We start from the raw sequence: 19054 nt of genomic DNA, 5'->3' as shown, positions 1-19054 counted from the left end.
GACACAATGGCGTCTGACATGGAAGTGCGTGTGAAGCATAGGTGTGGAACTGAATTCCTCCAGGCGGAAAAAATGGCACCCACTGATACACACTGACACTTGCTGAACATTTATGAAGACCAAAAAGTGGATGTGAGCACAGTGAGGCAGTGGGTGGTGCATTTCAGCAGTAGCGACTGCAACAGTGGGTATCGTTGGTTCAAATTTTTACGAGCTTGGCATGGAGACTCTTGTTCTTTGCTGGTGAAAATGCATAGCTAATGATGGTGATTATATTGAAAAACAGTGTTTTGTAGATGAGAATTTGCTCTATGAATAGTGCTGTTTTGCCCTTTGTAGTTTTCACGGCAATAAATAAGATGCATTACTTTTGGAGTGGCCTAAGTATGTTGTAGCATAACATTCAATCTTTAAGCTTTTGAAAGCAAAGTTTTCCTTTTCATAGGAAATTTGGTTTGCAGAAACTTTAGAATGGTAGTGAAAGTCTCAATGTTTAAGTAAACTCAGCAATGTCATGTACACGGCCTTTGAGCTCTAACCTTGGTGAAACCAGACCATTCACAGAATTAATTCTGCACGAACCATCTAATGCTTACACACCAATTCTATCTCCTGCTGTCATAGCTACTTAATTCTGCTGATCCATCTGTGGGTTAGAATGTATAGTTTCATTCTATAGGCTTACAAAAATTTACATTGATACAAATAGGGGAAAGGTTTACCCTACTTGTGCTTTTTCCCACTTTGCAAGGCTGCAACTCACTTGGAATTCCTATGAAGTATTTGATCATCTGGACTGTCAAGACATGACAGGAACCTCATTGTCTAGAAATGAATCTCTACAAGCTATAAATCTCTTCAAAAGAGATTTTTAATAAGCCAACTCCCCTTTTCGCTTCTGCTGTTTTGCATAGAGCCTCTTGTAATAATTTCATATAAATATGTAACACAGAAATTACAAACATACTCAAGCGACGCTCTTCCTGAATACTTCAGAAAAAGTTCAGTGTCAGCACTGCTAACTGCTGTTCTTCCACATAATGACCTGATGGACTGCACGAGGTGAGAACTCTTGTACAACAGAGGAGAACCTAGTTCACATCTGATCGCAGAAGTAAGACTTACAGTTCCAGAAAGGCGCAGTTTGCCAGTGGTTGTTGTCATGGGTAAAACACGTCAGTCCAGGAAGGCTACACTCATCTCCTTTCTTCTGGCGCTTTTTCCCCTTCCTTTCCTTCTTCCTTCTGCGATTCTCTTTGAATAGCTGCAGTTTGCTGTCTACTTCCTGTGCTGCTTCTCTGTTCAGAAAGAGAGTTGGATATAGCTGATAGAACAGCTTCTATTTGGTTAACAACAGCAGCTTTTACCTCCATCTGACTTTTTTGAAGACTAGATGAAGAGAATATGCCCTTTGGGAAGCTGATCTTTCCAGATCAGCTTTCACCCCAGCAATTATGACAATGTGTCTTCTTCAGCATCTATGAGAAATGATGCACTTTAGGTTTAACTGGGTCTCTTTAATGATTATCTAGTCAATCAATTTCTGAAATGATTGATTTCTTCCATTTCTAGTTTTTTTCCAATATTATTCATAAACTTTCACATATACGACCGGAAGTACTGAAGGTTTCTTGTTTGAACTTGCTTTATGTGACCTTTTGTTTCCTTCATGTCTTCCCTTCCCCCCAAGAACCCAAGCCATTCTTAATTTTTCTCCATGCTATCTGAGAGAGTGAGGATGATAAGAACTTACTTGAAGGGATGAAGATGGCTCTTGATTTTCTCTTGAGCCTTTACACCTTTCTCTTTGTTGTAGTAGCTACAGGGAAAAAAATTTAAAATTACAATCAGGAAACAATCCATTTTTAGAACAAAATTGAAACAGTAACAAAGCATCTTTGACATTTTCTTGTAACTACACAGAATGACTCATGATTTTCATTTCATTTAAAGAAGTTATATATGAGTGAATGAGCTACAGTAAAACTGTAGCTATGTTTAATATGTTAGTAGAATACAAACATATTTAATCTTAAAATTTGTACACGCATCTTCTAAGAGTAGCTTCTACTCTTAAAAGTGATCTAACTAAAATTTGGATCTGGTAGTCCTCCATTTTCAGCATTCCTGAATTAAGATACGTACCCTGACACTTATATGTGTCTCCAGAAATAGGATAACTTTGATTTCTTCCCAGGCCAATAGAGAAATAAGTTCCATCCAGGAGAGATACAGAGCACAAATATTTACACTCCTATTATGAATCAGCTTCCTTCCTTCCCTGCTTTGGAGATGATATCTCAATAGGCTAACTCTAGTCATGAGTATCTACAGAACTTATAAATATCAGTAGCTCTTATATTCTTTGTTTCCCATCTCAGAAAAAGAAGAAAAAGCACACAAAAACCAAAAAACCCACAAAAAAAAAAAAACCAACCCAACAAAACAAAAACAAAAAACAAACAAACAAAAAGTCTCAAATTAAAACAGAAAACTTGAAAAATACATAACTTTATCAATCAGTGTAGCTGCGAACACTAAATGTCATCTCTCTTACCTCTGTTTAGTACAATCACATTCATCTGGTTTTCTTCTTTTTAGGTGCCCTCTAACTTCCCTCAAATTCTTGATTTTGTCCTGGAGAGCTTCAATCTGCAGAGATCATTGCTCAGTCAGATTTATTCTTTGAATAGGTAGCAGTGCAAAAACTACACTCAGGCTTTAAAGTATCTCTTACCTCCTTATCAATGTAAGCCTTGTGGTCCTTCCAGGCTCTGGCAGATTGGTACAGCTCCCTTTCACAGTGAATAGTGTCATTTGGAAGAATAAAACACCTGTAGGTACAAATTGGAAACAGAAGGTCATTGGTTTCCCAACTACCTACTCTTTTATTCTCTTTCTTCCATCATTTCTAATAATTTCTTTATAAATAACCTCTAGAATGTCTTCTCATGCTGACAATAGTATAATTAACTGCTTAAATCTATTTCTCTTCAAAATCCATCAATCCATTCCTCATCTATGTCACATGCTCTACACATGCTCTGTGCATGCTAAGCAAAAAAACTATGAGATTCTTAATCCAGTCAGAGATTAGACCATAATGGAATTAAAATCTATTCAGAATGAAAAGTCTTGTTAACAAAATGTACTCATTTAGCCACCAGCTCTGAGAAATATATCCCTTTTGTCCCATGAATGAGACCCATCATCTGAGTATGAAAAATAGTACAAATAGAATACAAATGTAATCAGTGAGTAAAGAAGATACATATAATTAATAAATAGAAGGATAACAAGGAACAAAGTTATAACAAAATGTTCAAAGATGTGGTAAAAAAAAAAAAAAAAGAATGTTCACATAATAAAGTGGTGTAATGACACAAAAATGCATATCAATGTTCGAAAAAATGATGCTATCAAGAAACAAAATAGCTGGAAGACCAAGGATGTGGAATGAGAATCCAACAGACAATAGGCTGGACTTCCAAAGTCTCTAAGCTGACAAACAGAACATCCATAAATATGGAAATATCCCTATCTTATAGACACAATCTTCCCTGGGCCCTGCTCCATCATAACCCTTCTTTAAATTTTTGAGAAAAGCAGAAGGATTTAAATGCTTATCTCTTCCCATCTTCTCCCACTATGATTGCTTTTTTTGTTTGTTTGTTTGCTTTTTTTTTTTTTTTTTTCCCACTCACAGAACTGGAACTCTAAAAAGCAATATTTAGTAGAAGTTAAAATCCTCTACAGTGAAATGGCCTTTTTTCCAAAAAGACACTTAAGGCTTTATTAATCATGGAAATGATAATGTAAATAAAGGATAATTTTTACTTTTCAAAATTAACATTTATGTTATCCTTGATGTTTCTGGAAAAAAAAAAAAAAAAAAAAAGGGAAATGCTACTTATATTTCAAACATGATGAGGGGTTAAAATAAAAGACTTTTTGCTTGTGTTTGCCTGACTTCAGATAAATCATATTACCACTTTCAAGAGAAAAAGATTTTGAAATTGTTGCCTTTTCATTTAAATTTAGTTAAGATTAAAAATTAAAAATGAATTTAAATTTCCAGGATGGAAATATGATGGATCTCTTCAGGGATATATGAGTCTAAAGAAGCCTAGCTAATGCTAGCTTTTTGCAAACAACTAAGGCATAAGAAAGATGGTGTAGCTGATTTACTATGTCCTCACTTGGAGTAGGATTTCAGTCATCTAAAATTTAGGCCTCTATGCTAAGCTGGTTGCCCAGCCTTTATAATGAACAGCAGGAGTGTCCGCTTCATGGGGTGATTAATCCATTATAAGATACATATTTTGATATGGAGGACAAGTTCTCCCTCTAGAGTTGCCTGCTCCTCAGAGATAAAAACAAAGCTTGACAATTCTCCCTTCAATGCTGATACTACAATTGCATGATTCCACCTAAACCAAGCACAACTGAAACATATCTAAAATTGGATGCAACAACAATTATAAGTTCTTTAATACAGGAGCTATGAAATAGTAAAAAACTGAAAGAGTGAAATTAGAAAAAGACTAAATCTAAAGGAAATAAGTAGAAAAAGCAATTGTACTTGTGCGTCACTCTGACAGAACTGGGTTGACCTATAGCATCAGTGCCATCAGCAACCATCGTGTCACCAGGAGCACCATCAGTTTCCTCTGCTTTTTTGTCATTTTCGGCATTGTGACGTTTGGTGATACTTTTGGTCTTTAACACCTGCAGTTCTTCCTCTTCCAGGTTTATGTCATATATTTCACCTTCAAATTCCACGGACAAGGATCGGGTTTGGCGAGTGTGAACAAAACGTGGTTTGTATTCTGCAGAAGAAAGAAACATCTACAGCTGCATATACACATGTACATGACTCCTGCTCTAAACACCTAGCATATTCCAAAGAGCACGAAAGCTGTTCAATATTAACAGCTTATTTTTCTTCTGTGGCTTTGCAGTATTTCATTATCTTTCGTTAGTTCAGGGCCCACCCTCTCATGAGTAGCATGAAATTTGAATGCTCTGAGTTCTGCATTTCATGCTAGACTGACCTTATGCCACAGTTAGTATCTATATTTCCAAACAAAATCAGTGTCTCAGAAATCAGGTATCTAGAATGCAACACTCAAAAAACCCAGAAAGTACAGGGTTAGAACTCCATTAGAAAATTAAACCATTCTGTGTTGTGAAACAATGTCACCACCTGTAAATTGGTATGTATCATAAATTTGACTTATGCTTCCTAATTAAAATTACTTTTTTAAAAGGATCCTCTAAAAAGGCAAGAATCTGTCATATATTAGTGCATATACTTGTATACATATATATACATATATATATAAACTCTGACACACACACAGATCATTCATATCTATGAATACAACTTTTAGTCCTCCTAAACCTTGCTGTGTTGTAAAGTGAGCTCTGTTTTCCATTTGTTGCATCCATGCTGAGCACACTTTTTGTTACCTAACTGCATTCTGCGCAGCAGAATAAAGTGAGAGCTCTGGGAGAGTACTGCCTTTGGTATTTAGGATAAATTCTACTGCAGCTTTTATTTCTGGGGACTTTGAGAGATTCATACTGAGCCAGAAAAGGCAAGAATCTTTTGAAAGTGCAGATAGTGAACCTCATTCAACTTTTTATTCAAACAATCCTATCCTCCTAAACTGTTTCAGTGGTTGCCTGCTGTCAGGTAAAAAAAAAAAAAAAAAGGCTTCCCAGTCAGTGAAAAACCATAGTTCCAAAGTACCTTTCTGCTTTATATAAATCATTAACGAAAGAGTGAAGAAAGATTCACAGGATCAGATGGGAGAAATTCTGGCATTGTAACAGTGTCTGATGATACTGCTTATTAATCAAGTGACTAAAAATTTTTGGAGTACAAAAGCATCTTATCCAAGTGTCATCTGAAGGCCTGAACCAGTCATTCCCTTAACAATGTCTCATCATCATGATTCTCTGTTTGCCTCAGATGCACAGTAAGGGAATTTGGAGGAGGAGAATGAGGGGAATTAAAGAGGATTGAAAATGCTGTAAAGGAGAAAAGCATAACAAATAGCTTTTTTTCTGATGTCCCCTTCATATGCTCTCAACAGTTGTTTGCCCCTTTCCCATCTCCCCACATTCTCTCCCCAAGGTGCTGCCCCTAATTGCAATCCCCATCCAACCCTTGCTGGTACCCTGGCAGCCCTTCTCTTTCCAAGGTAATGGTAGGAATCTCCCCTTGAAATTATCACTTGGGAGAATATTGATCAGTTTGAGGATCACTCTGGTAGTTGGTGACGTGGAGACTTTTCAGAGGTCTGCCTGTGCACACTATGAATTTTCTTAGATCATACTGGACAAATGGAATAAATTACATCAAGGCAGCATTTAGTCTGAACAATGAGAACTCAAGACAGACAATATTGTGGTTGAATGTACAAAGAATACCAAGGATTCTTGTTCACTTGCAGAGTAGGGCTGGTTTTAAATCAGGAAATATTTTGAATTATACTGCCATTTTCTTATTTTATAGACATCTATGCGGCATCTTCTAACTTTTGCATTTCTTATGACTCAACAATCCTCCTGTTTTAGAGGCTCATTTCTATTTCATTCTCTGCCCTGGTATTCTGATCAGAGGACACGAACATACAACCTGTTCTTGAGCAGAGCCCCTGAAATCCAGGTTTACTTCTATTGTTACACAGAACTTCACTTTCATCATCGGGCAGATAGATTAAAATACTTGTTTCATTTAAAATAGTGTCTTCTTAAACAGGCTTTTGCGATATAAATCCTTAGCAGAGACAAGTCCAAGTACTGCTGTCTTAAAGCCTTCATGTGCATTCCCTTCAGAACACGCTCCACTAGAGGACACTGCAATCTAACCTGTTTCCTTGCAGCATTCCCGGTACAGCCTGGAAGCTGCAGCTGTGGAAAAATTCATTCTGCCAGCAGTCATGGCCTTTCAGTGTCTTGCATAGAAGAGGTCTTAGGGATGCCATCAGACAGCATTTGAATTCGGTGTTAACGATGCAAGGAAACACTTGCTTTGACTGTCTTAGCAAATAAAGGCACTGGTACAACTGCAGATGACATCAGGTACGTGTCTGACCAGCGCGATAGGTGGCACCAATGCATCACCACCACAGCCAACCTGAGCAGTATTCTTTACTGCTGTACAGGGATAACTTCGGTTCTTATCGTTTTTGTTATTACAGAGGCATTTATGCGGAACCCAGCTGCCAATTACATTGTATTCATTGTATGCTGAGGATAAAATCAACACTGTGAGACTTTACCCTTGTTCTTTACCTCAGCATACAGGAGGTCAGAACACTTACTTTGTGCACTGGGGTTTCTCAGAAACTGTCTTTGATTTTTTCTTTGGGTCCTGCTGTTTCGGAAATCAGTGTCTCCACAGTTGCAGTCCTTATCTTTACCGCTGTATCCCCGGGAATGGATGCTGCGAGTCCTTTTCCTGATGGCCAGGATGTCGCTGGATACCTTGCACTTGTGAATTCGAAGCTTGCCAGAAGCATCTTCTGTGCACTGCCACTTCTGCAAGAGAGAGAGCGAGAGAGAGGCACGTGAGGATGATTTCCCAGCAGTCTTCCAAACCCCTGCTGCTCTCAGATGGATTGCAAAAGATGACAAGCAAATTTCTTTCAAAACTAAGTGGTCTCTTAAAGAACAAACTGAGGTGGGAAACATTTTAAGGGACTAAATTTGCTCACATCCTTCTCAACATCTCTCTCAAGCTAGGCAAACATAAGCTTGAATGAAATTGCTGTGAATCTGCATAAAGAAAACACAACTCAGCCAAAAATGATGTATAAATCAAGAGTATCTAGACTAAACACATCCATGAAAGAAGCAAGTAAAAGGTCTTAATTTACTGAGCCACGGAATACAGCTGTCAGAGCTGTTTTCACCAAGACTCTTTTACCCTTTGAAAAAACAAACTTTGCTTCTTTGTTCTGCAATTCGGAATTTCTAACATGATTCACAGGAAAATAAAAAATCTCCACGGATGAAGAAGAACTGGTTCAATTGTGGGGTTCGTTGGAAAAAAGAAGGACAAATCATGGATGTGATTTACACAAAAACACTCTGACACTAAGAGCATATAATTTATTTCCATACCAGAGGCCAGAGTTAGGAACTACACCCTAACACATCCCTACAAACCATGCCACTCAGACCTGAAAATACTGCTGACTATTCATATGAGAAGCCTGAAAGCATAACTTCCCCAGGCCCCTCACTCCCCCCAACAGGTGGAATCAGTGCAACAAGCACTTCCAGAAAAGAGCAAAGGGAAAAACCTCAGGGACAGCAAATAAATAAATAAGCTTGGATAAACTCCTTTCAATCCGTAAGTCTTGAGATTTGTATCAGGCTGGTGAGAAAACAGTGCAGTCTGGAAGGAGTACCTGTACAACATTGTACATGTGCTGAATATAAGAGCAAGTGAGGGAGAATGAGAGGAAACAGAGATTTTTCCAGCTTGTCTGCACAATATCTAACTGACTTGATTATCAACATGACTGCATCCAGATGGAAGAACCCAGGTGGATTTTTCCAGTGGATCCCACTGTCTCCACATTTCAAATAAGAAAGTAACAGAGACTTTAATTTCCTCTCCACACTGAACTGTCATAAAAAGGGTGGGTTTTTTCTTTTTTTTTTTTTTTTTTCTTTTTTTTTTTTTTAATGAATAGGTGGGTGACAGATTGGCACTCCTCTGCCCATGTCCAAAGCTTGCCATATGTGGATGCAAGTAAATAGCTGGCATGCATAAAACACTGCACATGCTAGGAAGTCTGATTCCAAGCAAGTTGTATCCCAAATAATAGTAGGAGAACTAGAAATAGCTATATTTACTTATAATACAACTACTACTCTGTGAACAAAGTGAGCTTTGTTCATTTACAAAGCCACAACAACGAGACTGCATACAAAGTCATTAAGTTTGGCTGCATAGGGTTGCAACAGCAACAGAAACCACCTCCACTTGTTCAGATTTTTACAGGCTCTCGTTCTTTGCTGGTGAAGCTGCATAGGTAGTGGTGGTGGTTATGTTGAAAAATAATGTTTTATAGCTAAGAATTTGCTCAATCAACGTTACTGTGCTCATCATATCTGTTGTAGTTTCCATTGAAATAAATAGGAGGCATTACTTTCAGAGCAACCTATATACATGTGGCCAAGACAATTCCTCTTCACTCAGTGTGGCCCATGCAAACCAAAAGGTTTTACAACCTATGCTATACAGTGTCTTTTTTTGGTTCCCATGAATGGACAGCCTTAGGTTTTTCTTTCCTCATTAATAATAGCAAGACAGATAGATGCTGGTCTTAATGCAGTTCCCAACTCTGTTTTTGAAATGAACACTAATATCAGAGCAGACACATTTCAGTAAGTCACTTCCATTAGCTAATGATTGCTCTGGACTCTTTTGGTAGTGCTGTCAAGCTGACAGGAATGAAGAAAGAAAACAGCCTCAGGTAGATTTGCTGACCTGATAACCCGAGGAGTGAGTTGACGTGGTTGCACACAATAGAAAACAACTTCTGACTTACACATAGCAGTCACTTCAAAGAATAGGAAGGAGGAGAGGTAAAATTAATTATCAAGCATATACTTACAGTACCTTCACTCATATAACTGTTTGGGGGCTTTCTGTGGTGCTTTTAATGGCAGAAGTATTTCTCAATTAAACACTGAAATATTGGCTCTGACCCACAGCCCTGTGACAGCACACTTTGGCTGAGTGCAGTCTGAGCTAAAAGATGGATCCCAAACTGAGAAGGCTTGCTTGTGGTTCAGCGTGCCTTTGATCGCAGAACACCAAACCGTGTTTAAATGGGCCTGCACCCGTCTGACTGCCGTCTGAGGAATTAGACTCAGGCCCAGACTTTCAGAATAAACCTACACCGACAAGTGACAAGGGCACTTTCTACAAGCAAGGGTGTCTGAGAGCTGTAGCACTTTTCAAGACTTTATTCTGCAACAGCAAGTGCAATCTCCTATCTCAAAAAGACAAACTTGCTACAGGATAAGAAGTGACTGCACTGTTATAGTTCCTGTGTTTTTTGAGTATGTTACATTTATAAACATACAGCACCAGTTCTTAATGAGTCTCAAAAGCACCATTTGAAAGTAAAATAAGTATTTTCTTTGTCTAACATTAATTATAGCAAGAAGTTCTAAGAGTGGCTTCAATAGCCATTTAGATCATTTTTAAGAGTATTATGACTAACGCTGAAACAAGACACTCTGTGTCTAATACGAGCCAATAACAGTTCTCTGTTTAAAACAGGGATTAAGTTCTTTTTTTTTTTCTTTTTTTTTTTTCAACTTTTAAATGTGTCATTATAAAGATGCTTCAGAGTTCTGAGATGGAATTTTTAGACTAACTTTCCTGAAACCTAGCCCATGCCAGCGTAATCATGAACTGAACTTGCATTATGCAGTATGACATTATGATCCTTCTGCTCATCTTTAAATCTATAAAATGCATTAATGCATATAAAAAAAGATTTTGAAAGGTGTGCTGCCCCTTTCCAGCCTACCTTCCTTCCTATTGTGAATACCAAACTATTCTTTGAAATCCAGGAGTATAAGGTTTGGTTTCTGAATTTCTATTTTTCCTTTGTAAAAACAAAACAAAACAAAATAAAACTAAAGCATTGCCACATATAAAAGATAATTATGTCCATCTCCATTAACTTTTAATTTATGCACGTTTTCTTATTTTCCCCAAATTTATTTTCCTTCTTGTGTTGATGCTCCACAAAACACCCAAGCTGATCTGGAAATTCACTGCTGCCACAGGAAAAAGGGATGGTCGCTGCTTCTGGCTGCATGCTGACTTAGGTTCTATCAGTAAGAGACAAGAGGAGTAACTCAGAATTGAAAAACATAGCAAAAAAAACCCCACCCTACTGGGAGAGAAAAAGCAAAGCCCTGCCATTTGACTGCAACAAGTTGTTATATCCTTTCAGTCACGTTATGAAACTTAACCTTTTTCCTGTCACTGACTCATCTTTTCCTTCTTTCTTCTCATTTCATCACCTTCCCCCCAGCAATGATTTTGTCCCACCTCATCTGTCCACCTTCAGCTTTCCTTCTGTCTCAAGTTATCTTCAGAACGGAAGTAAAGGTGGAAAAGCAAATTGCAGCAGCATTTTGGAGGATATAAAGATACAAAAGAACAGAACATCACTTTGGGAGCTCAAGATCCTTTTATCTCTGCCCAACCTGAAGTTTGAATGCATAAGGACGGATATCTGCTGCTCGATGGAAAGGCTCATATGGACTGCAGCAGGATGGCAGTAGGAGCTTTGCCTCGGGTGATGTCATTAGCATTACACATTTTCATCTGGGGCTAGAAATTTGCCCTTATAAAGTCATTTCAAAGGCAAAGTGGAGTAAACGGATTGATTATAAGTGTATTATTTGTACTAGGTCATTTTGCTTTGCACTGCAGCTGGCACAGTTCCACTTGCAACTCAGAGTTACGTGAGAAAGTCAACAACAAATGATTCAATAGCTACTGTGGGTTGCAACTTCCTGATATCAGTTTGTGCCACAGCCTTAAAGTTAAGTAAATTCACTTCATTACAGAACATACTTCAGGCATAAAAATATAAATTCACTCACAGCATGAGTCATTGTGCTGTGCTGCACTATGAATATCCACTTAAGCAGGAATTCAAATCAACATTGTTTAGCCAATAGATATCACAGTTTTGAGAGAGTTGCTTCATATAGAGGCGAAATTAATTAGACAATTCATGAAAGGTGTCTTAACAGTAGGCAAGCTAAGGATCTTGATAAGATGTAATTATCCTGTATTTGCAGCATACTCTTCAGTGTAAAATACCTTAGACTTGATCACAAAGCTATGAAACTCTGAAAAATGTGATCGGAAACACAACACAGAGACAATATTTGTACAGATGCTTTTTCATTTCAGTAATGAATGACTGACTTGAGAATTATTACTCATCCTAGGGAAGGAAAAGGAAGCTTTCATCAACTTAAACATGCCACCAAGAGCAGATTTTTCTTTTTTTCCCCCTGATTAAAAATACACAATTTAAGTTGGAAAAGGATTTAGATGAAAAGACATGGCTGTTATACCTGTACGTGTGTACCACTTTCCTCTGTTAGCAGTAAGCAGACCTGCCTGAGTGTCAGGGAACCTGATGTGACAATATCAGTGAAGGAGTATGAGTTTGGATGTGCTGCTGCAACAAGAACTGAATCCTGTTATTGTTTTCTCTGTGACATACAAAAAGTCCCTCTTGTGCAACATGCTGAGAAGTGCCTTGGTAGTTAGCTGGCTGTGGTAAATAGTACAGATAAGCAGCAGTTTACTTCTATTGAACTGGACGTGAATACTGAGAAACATTTATGGTGTAAGGCCATGTCCTCTGTGCATACTCGCAGCGTAGCCATAAATCTTGGTTCTGACCTAGGCTCCTAAGTGATCCTGGAAATATGACTGAGTTGTCACATTTAGACAGTGTTTGAATATTGCAAGCAAGTGCAGCTGTTTCACCAGGATAGTGTGCCAGATTTGTTCGGGTATTTGGAATTGCTGCTTTTTTTGTAGAATACAAATCTCATTTTAGAAGTGGCCTGACGCCGCCCATTCGGGCAGATCCTGCTGTCTTCGCCATTCCCTCATAATTGGACTGCTTTTTGTGGAACTCCCACATCCAAATACGTTCAAACATAGTTTTTTATATATGGGCTTACTCTCTGAGAAAGTCTTCCGGAAAAGTGCAATGTTCAACAGATAGAAAAGCAATTTGTCCTGTAAGAACTGATGTAATACAAGGGGGAGAGTGTAGGATCAACTTAGAAACACATTCAGTTTAACACACAGGGACAGTACTGGAGTAGACAAGAATGAAGAAATTAATGATTGTATAACAGAAATAATGATGTAAAATTTGCCAATTTCCATCGATCTCACAGTTTTTAAGAAACAGAAGAATGAGATAATATCTTAGTAAGTTTCCAGATTATACAATGTTGTATTCGTGTTGTCCAGATATGATTGATTTTAAACATCATGGCTCTAGCAGTTTTCAATTTTATACAAAATGCATGGAACGCAGTGTCAGATCTAGAAGTGTGGGCATTAAGGTCAAGACATCAAACACATTACCTCCACAGCATTCTCTGCAAAATCCATTATCTTGTCTGTGGCAGCAGTTCAACATCAACAGACTTCTGTTGTTATTCAATAAATGTCTACTGCCAGGTGCAAGCGTGTCGACGACACTCAAAGATAAATCTAGCCATTCAACTATAAATAGGAATGTCAATAGCAATGGGTTCTTCCTGGGTCATACACATTTAATTTGCAGAGGATTTAATTTATGCTGTATTTCACTGGGTACTTTGGTATGGAAACAAAGGAGTACCATATAAAGTGTTAAAAAGGATTCCTGAATCACATGGCGTTTTTTTGTATAAATGCTTCCGGTACATAAAATTGCTTCTTAGGGTGCCATTCTACCAAGAAGTCCTTCTGTTAGGGAACACCGATAAGATGGCAGCAAAAACATTAAACACACTTGTGCTATGAAAGAGATGAAGACAGTGAAAGGAAGATCTTCCCAGACTGTGATATCTCTGGATTTTATCTGGATAGAACTGGTGCTTCAGATTCCAAACCACTTAGATTTGAAAAACTGTCAAATCTGGAAAGAACAGTCGTCTGTTTACTAGGAAGCTTAAATATTTAGGCTGAAATACAAAACACCATTCTTTGAAGGATTCTCTTTGGAGATAAAGGAACTTATCTTCGTTTTTGGTTCTATGTTGTAAGCAGGATGAGATTTTAACAAGGGACATCATAACTTATGAAATTCCTAAGAATTCTTGAGCAACAAAAGAGCAGACTTGTTTCTGTCAACTATGAGAGATGATTCTGCAGGATCTAAACTGAGCAATAGTTGAAAGAGCTGTTTGTGAAAAGACTGAAGTATATACTTAGTTTTAAACACATAACTGTTCCCAAACACATATGCTTTCAGTTAAGCTTGAGTGTAGATGGTCTTCCGAATGATATCAAGGTAAGTTGGTATCAGTGTGCAAAGGGAAAAGAAGAGCTGGCCTTGAACTGATGTTCTGGTAAAACAAGTTGATGGGATTAGCTGTTGCTGCCTTAAACCCAAACAAACATTGATTCTATGAAGAAAAAGTTATTTTCTTTCTTTTATTAATCTACGCTGTCTTGGCTCCTAGTATCTTGCTTTAGCAATGCTATAAGAAGTTCTGTTTGAATAGCTGCAATATAATAGAAAATGGAGAAACAAGATGAGGCAGGAGGCAGCTTATGGAATAGCAATACGTTAATGCACTCCTGCACACTCATGACCAGTGCCTTTCTATTCCTGTAATCGTCAGGAGGTTGTTCTGAAAGCAGGAGGATCAATGAGTGATGTTTATGTGCCATATCATAATTTTAGTTGGGTTTTAGTGGGTGCTTGGGGTCTGGCTGTCAGTTCCTGGCCAGCCATCTGACACTTCTGTCCAGCTCTTACCGGCTTATGTGTTTTTATTCATACTCTGCAGCTGGTCATAAAGCTGACCTTTACAAATGTATGGTCTGTGATATTTATTTTATGAGAACATAGATACTTGAGCCAAACCAGACTACACCTAATAAGCCACATTCTAATTTCCTTTACAATATTATCTGTAAGCTGATTGATGGCATGTATTCCTTCAGTATTACAGACATGCTCGTACCAAACATTGATATGATAACATGATAAATATAAATATGAATAATAAAATTCAGTACTTATGCTAGATTTTTAAATAGTGAAGGATATGTGAAGAATAAGGTCTATATAGACTATATAACATGTTGTTTGGATCACAGCCAGAAGAATCTTGCACGTTTACCACAGAGCTGATGCTTAGATTCAGCAGTATGTCTCCAGTGACTACCTGTAAAGCCTTAAATGACTGTAAAATACATTGAGACTTAATCTAACTAAAATTTCATTGTACAGTCTTCAGGCGTATTCTCCAGACAGAACATTATTTGTTTAGGGCAGCACAGGGATACATTTCCCTGGGAAGACATCCAATATTCCGCATTTCTAATACTGAGGCGAATAAAAAGGGGAGCACAAGGAAGGTCAGTGACTGTGGAATAAGATCTATAGCTGAGTTTGGGTTCATGGGCATGCATTTCATACAAACATGTGCAGCACATCACATTTTTCCATTCTGTCCACTGTCAGTGCTCATCTGAGCTGGCAGTAGACTACAGATCTTTACAAGTTTCAGACCTTTGCTGTTTACAAACTGGAAGGTACTGGAGAGCAGATGGTCAGAGATGTATGTCCATAAAACAAACAGACCTGAGTCTTAGTTTGGTTGCTGAGTCATGCAATCTAAGCTGAAATTTTAAACACAAAGCTTCACAGTCTTCATTTTGGGAGGGTGTTTTTTTTTTGTTTGTTTTTTTTCCCTCTTGGGAAAATTTTACAATAAAGTTGTGGTTTCTGTAATTTTTACAAGAGGAAAAAAAGTGTTTGGCTATGGACTTGATACTGATTATAAATAATGGATTGAGTAGTGCACTGGAGACTACAGACATATCAGCACAAGATCTAAAAAGGCAACTGCTATCCAGGAAACAGTGTTAGGTCCCAAAAGTCAAAATCATACCTGAGGAAAATTCCTATGACTCAGACTGCTGGAGAAAAAGAATTAATACTGATGAATTAACTCAACTTTCTAATTACATGTTTATGTAAGGGAAGAGAGAAAGAAAAAGCATAAATGAAAACACCATTAACATGCTCTTATTTGATATTTGCTAAGTATCCATAAGATTTTGGATCTAAGAAGGTGGAGCGAGTTCAACAAAAATAACCTGCCAGAGGATTTAAGAGCAGCTTGCCTCTAACTCTCCTAAACTAACATATATTCTCATCTCAGCTTGTTTCAGAGGAAATTTGAGAGGAGATTTGTGTCACGATAAGGCCACATTAATCTAGAGAAACCTTTGTTACATGCTATTATTTCTGGTCTCACTTCTGGAAAACTAATAAAATTTTAGTTAAAAATTTACATCGATTGATTCTCATTTTAAAATAACAGTGTGGGTAACAATGATGCAGATGAATAGGTATTTCTGTAACGTGTACCTTATTAAAGTAAAACTGAGAGAGGAAATATGTATTAATATAAAAAAAAAGAACTTGCATACCATTTAAGCAACAAAAACCATCAATAGTCACTGCTAAAACAACTGAGCTCAATCAGGTGACCTCAGTAAGTTACATCACATAACCTGGTGACAAATCTGGCTTACAAACTAAGACGGAAACCATGGTTCCTATCATAATTTCTTGAAGAGCTCTCTGGGATGTGAAGCAGAGACTGCAAAAGAAACTCTTACCCCAACCCAAGCTTCGGAGCTGAGCAGAGCCCATCTTCCTGCTGCTCCCTGTGCTGTGGGAGTGACTCTGGCCTGCGTGGAACAGGACCAGCTGCGATGTCACTGAGCACAGGTCAACAACTGGGTTGGGGTAGAAGCCAAAAGCCAATTTGTTTCTGAACATGGCAGGTGACCCATATCTCATTGACAAGACAGACAAAATTTACAGCACTTTCCAGGTTATGAAACTGAGGACGACAAGGATAACAAAAATCCTCAAGCCTAGGAATTAAGCAAGAAAAAAGATCTGGAGCACGTGCAATCACTGGAAGGAACATCTGGAGGTCATTTAGTCCAACCTCCTCCTCAAAGCAGGAACGACTTTATTAGGTTTTGAAAATATCGCTGGATGGACCTTCCACAGCCTTTTGGGCAACCTACTCCAGTGCTTATTCACTCAGAGTAACGTTTTTTCCCATACACCTACTCAGAATTTCCCTTGCTGCAACTTGACCATCGCTTATAGCCCTCATGCTGTGCACTTCCAAGAAGTGCCTGGGTCCGTCTTCTCTCTAACTAGCTATTAGTTAGTTGAAGGCAGCAATTAGATCCCCCTTGCCTCTGGCGAAACAAACCACTGCCCCTCCTGACCATCTCCAGGGTCCTCTACTGGACGAAATCCAGATTAACTGAGGTCCCAACCCAAATGCACACCGAGTAGAGGCAAGTGATGATTTCCCATGACCTGTTAGCTCTATTCTTGCTAATGTAACTCTGTATGCATGGTTCTCCCTTCTGCAAGGATTCACTGTTGGCTCAAGTTAATGACCAGCTGAATATAACTCAAAAGTGAGCATATCTACGCAGTCAGGTACATCACGTTTCTGCTATGCTCTTGAGAATGTGACAACTTTTGGGAACCATTCTCCAAGAAAGAGGATTATGAAAAATAGCAAGGTGAGGATGGTCTACAATGAAAATGAGCCAATCTATGAATCTCTGAAAAAAAATCACAATAAAAACAGTTTAACTGAATTTTACATGCACATTTTATAACTATGTTCTCTTAAAGAAATTAAAACAGTCTCTATTTTGTAAGCAAAAACCTTGCTGATTGGCAGCTAACTGTACTCCATAGCCTAAATTTCCTCTTTTTTAGACATAATTATGAAGCAATTACAGAAATTAGAAAGATGTTCAGTATTCTCTTTTTTTCCTTTTTTTGTTCACCCACATTTGAGTAAACATTGGAAATTGAAAAAAAGAAAATTGAAATTTTGAAATTTTCCATTTAAAAAGTGTCTTAACTATTCCAGGTTACTTATTTAATAGAAAACAAATTAAAACAGTTGTTTTCCTGAAGATGTGATAGTTAGCAGGTCTCAGGATCACACCTCATTTTAAAACAAGAAAAACATTTTTTATTTTTCAACTCCCAACTGCATTCTCTATTTCAAATGAGCTGGATATTGAATAAAGGTAACATGAAGAACATGCTCTCAATATACTAGACAGTGCATTAATTTGCACCGTTCTTTTAGTTCTTTGTAGTTCTAGATGTTTAGCAGCAACTTCCCAGTGATTAATAATAGCATTCTTTAAAAATTTGTCAGCAATCACATATTTTGAAGGTAATTTTAATTTGAATGATTTTAAGTGCAACTGAGTAGTGTAAATGTAGGGAGTATTAGCAGCTATCATACATTAAAATTAAGGTATTTTTCTACATATACACCTATGTAATTGAAATTAAATAGTAACCTCAAAAGACAAAATTAATTGAAATTAAGTTTGACAAACAAATATTACCTCCTTTTCTTTTCCAAGACGTGTAACAAGTAGATGATATCTGTTGGAGAAACTTATTAAATGATGATCTCTCAGTATTAAACAATGGAAACCATCTGGGCTAACGTGAAATCATTTGGTCCATTAACTTTTAATTTTCTTCAAGAATTTTTCTAAGTGGAAAAATTTTGCAGACACTTATTTCACACTGCAATGCCTCACTGAAGGTTATGTTATTCCACTGCTGCTCTTTAGATTCACATCCAGTTTATTCTTCACTGTTTTGCCCTTGAGCAATGTGCATAGCCAGTCCCTGCAGGAGAAGCTGCCCAGGCTTCACAAGGTTGGAATGGGAGTGAATGGGGCGTGAGATCCATGGGTTGTGCACCATGGATTGAATGAGCCCAGAGGACACCGAGAGGATGTGCTAATGCATCTCAGGATGCTCTGTACGCAGGTGCGTTGAACACTGGTATCCCTGAAGGATGCCTTCAGGATGTTAGAAGGATCAGGGACAACTTTGCTCTTTCCTTAGGAATATAATTCATATGCACTAAAGGCTAGGTCTGAAAGTTTCTCATAAGATCACTTTGACCTTGTCTTTCACTCAGCCATAAGGGCTGGCTGCTGGGCTCTGAGAAGTCAAGGTATCTTCTGCATCTAGAAGTCCTGTAGGTGGGAAAGCTGGTATCAAGCATCACTGCTCTTGTCAGCTCTTTCTAAGCTCAACGCCTTCCCCTGCTTTTGGATCAGAGGCAAGTCCCCAGCACAGGACATAAAGCCAAGTCTGCCACTGGGGACTGGGAGCTGGGTTAGGGGCAATGCTCCCATCTGCTTCAGTTGTGTTAC

At 38.0% G+C, this 19054-nt stretch overlaps 1 protein-coding gene across 1 annotated transcript in view; it reads right to left on the bottom strand.

The window, feature by feature from the left end:
- The window catches only part of SULF1 (sulfatase 1), a 66898-nt gene that overhangs the window by 10782 nt on the left and 37062 nt on the right, over positions 1–19054 (bottom strand). The window contains 6 exon segments of the mRNA XM_085221234.1: positions 1126–1298; positions 1754–1819; positions 2558–2652; positions 2738–2834; positions 4583–4829; positions 7335–7551. Of these exon segments, the coding sequence (XP_085077360.1) occupies positions 1126–1298; positions 1754–1819; positions 2558–2652; positions 2738–2834; positions 4583–4829; positions 7335–7551 (895 nt within the window).

This window comes from Meleagris gallopavo, chromosome 3, assembly GCF_905368555.1.
Source record: "Meleagris gallopavo chromosome 3, MGAL_WU_HG_1.1, whole genome shotgun sequence".
Classification (NCBI taxonomy): Eukaryota; Metazoa; Chordata; class Aves; order Galliformes; family Phasianidae; genus Meleagris; species Meleagris gallopavo.
This window is presented reverse-complemented; position numbering and strand designations above follow the sequence as displayed.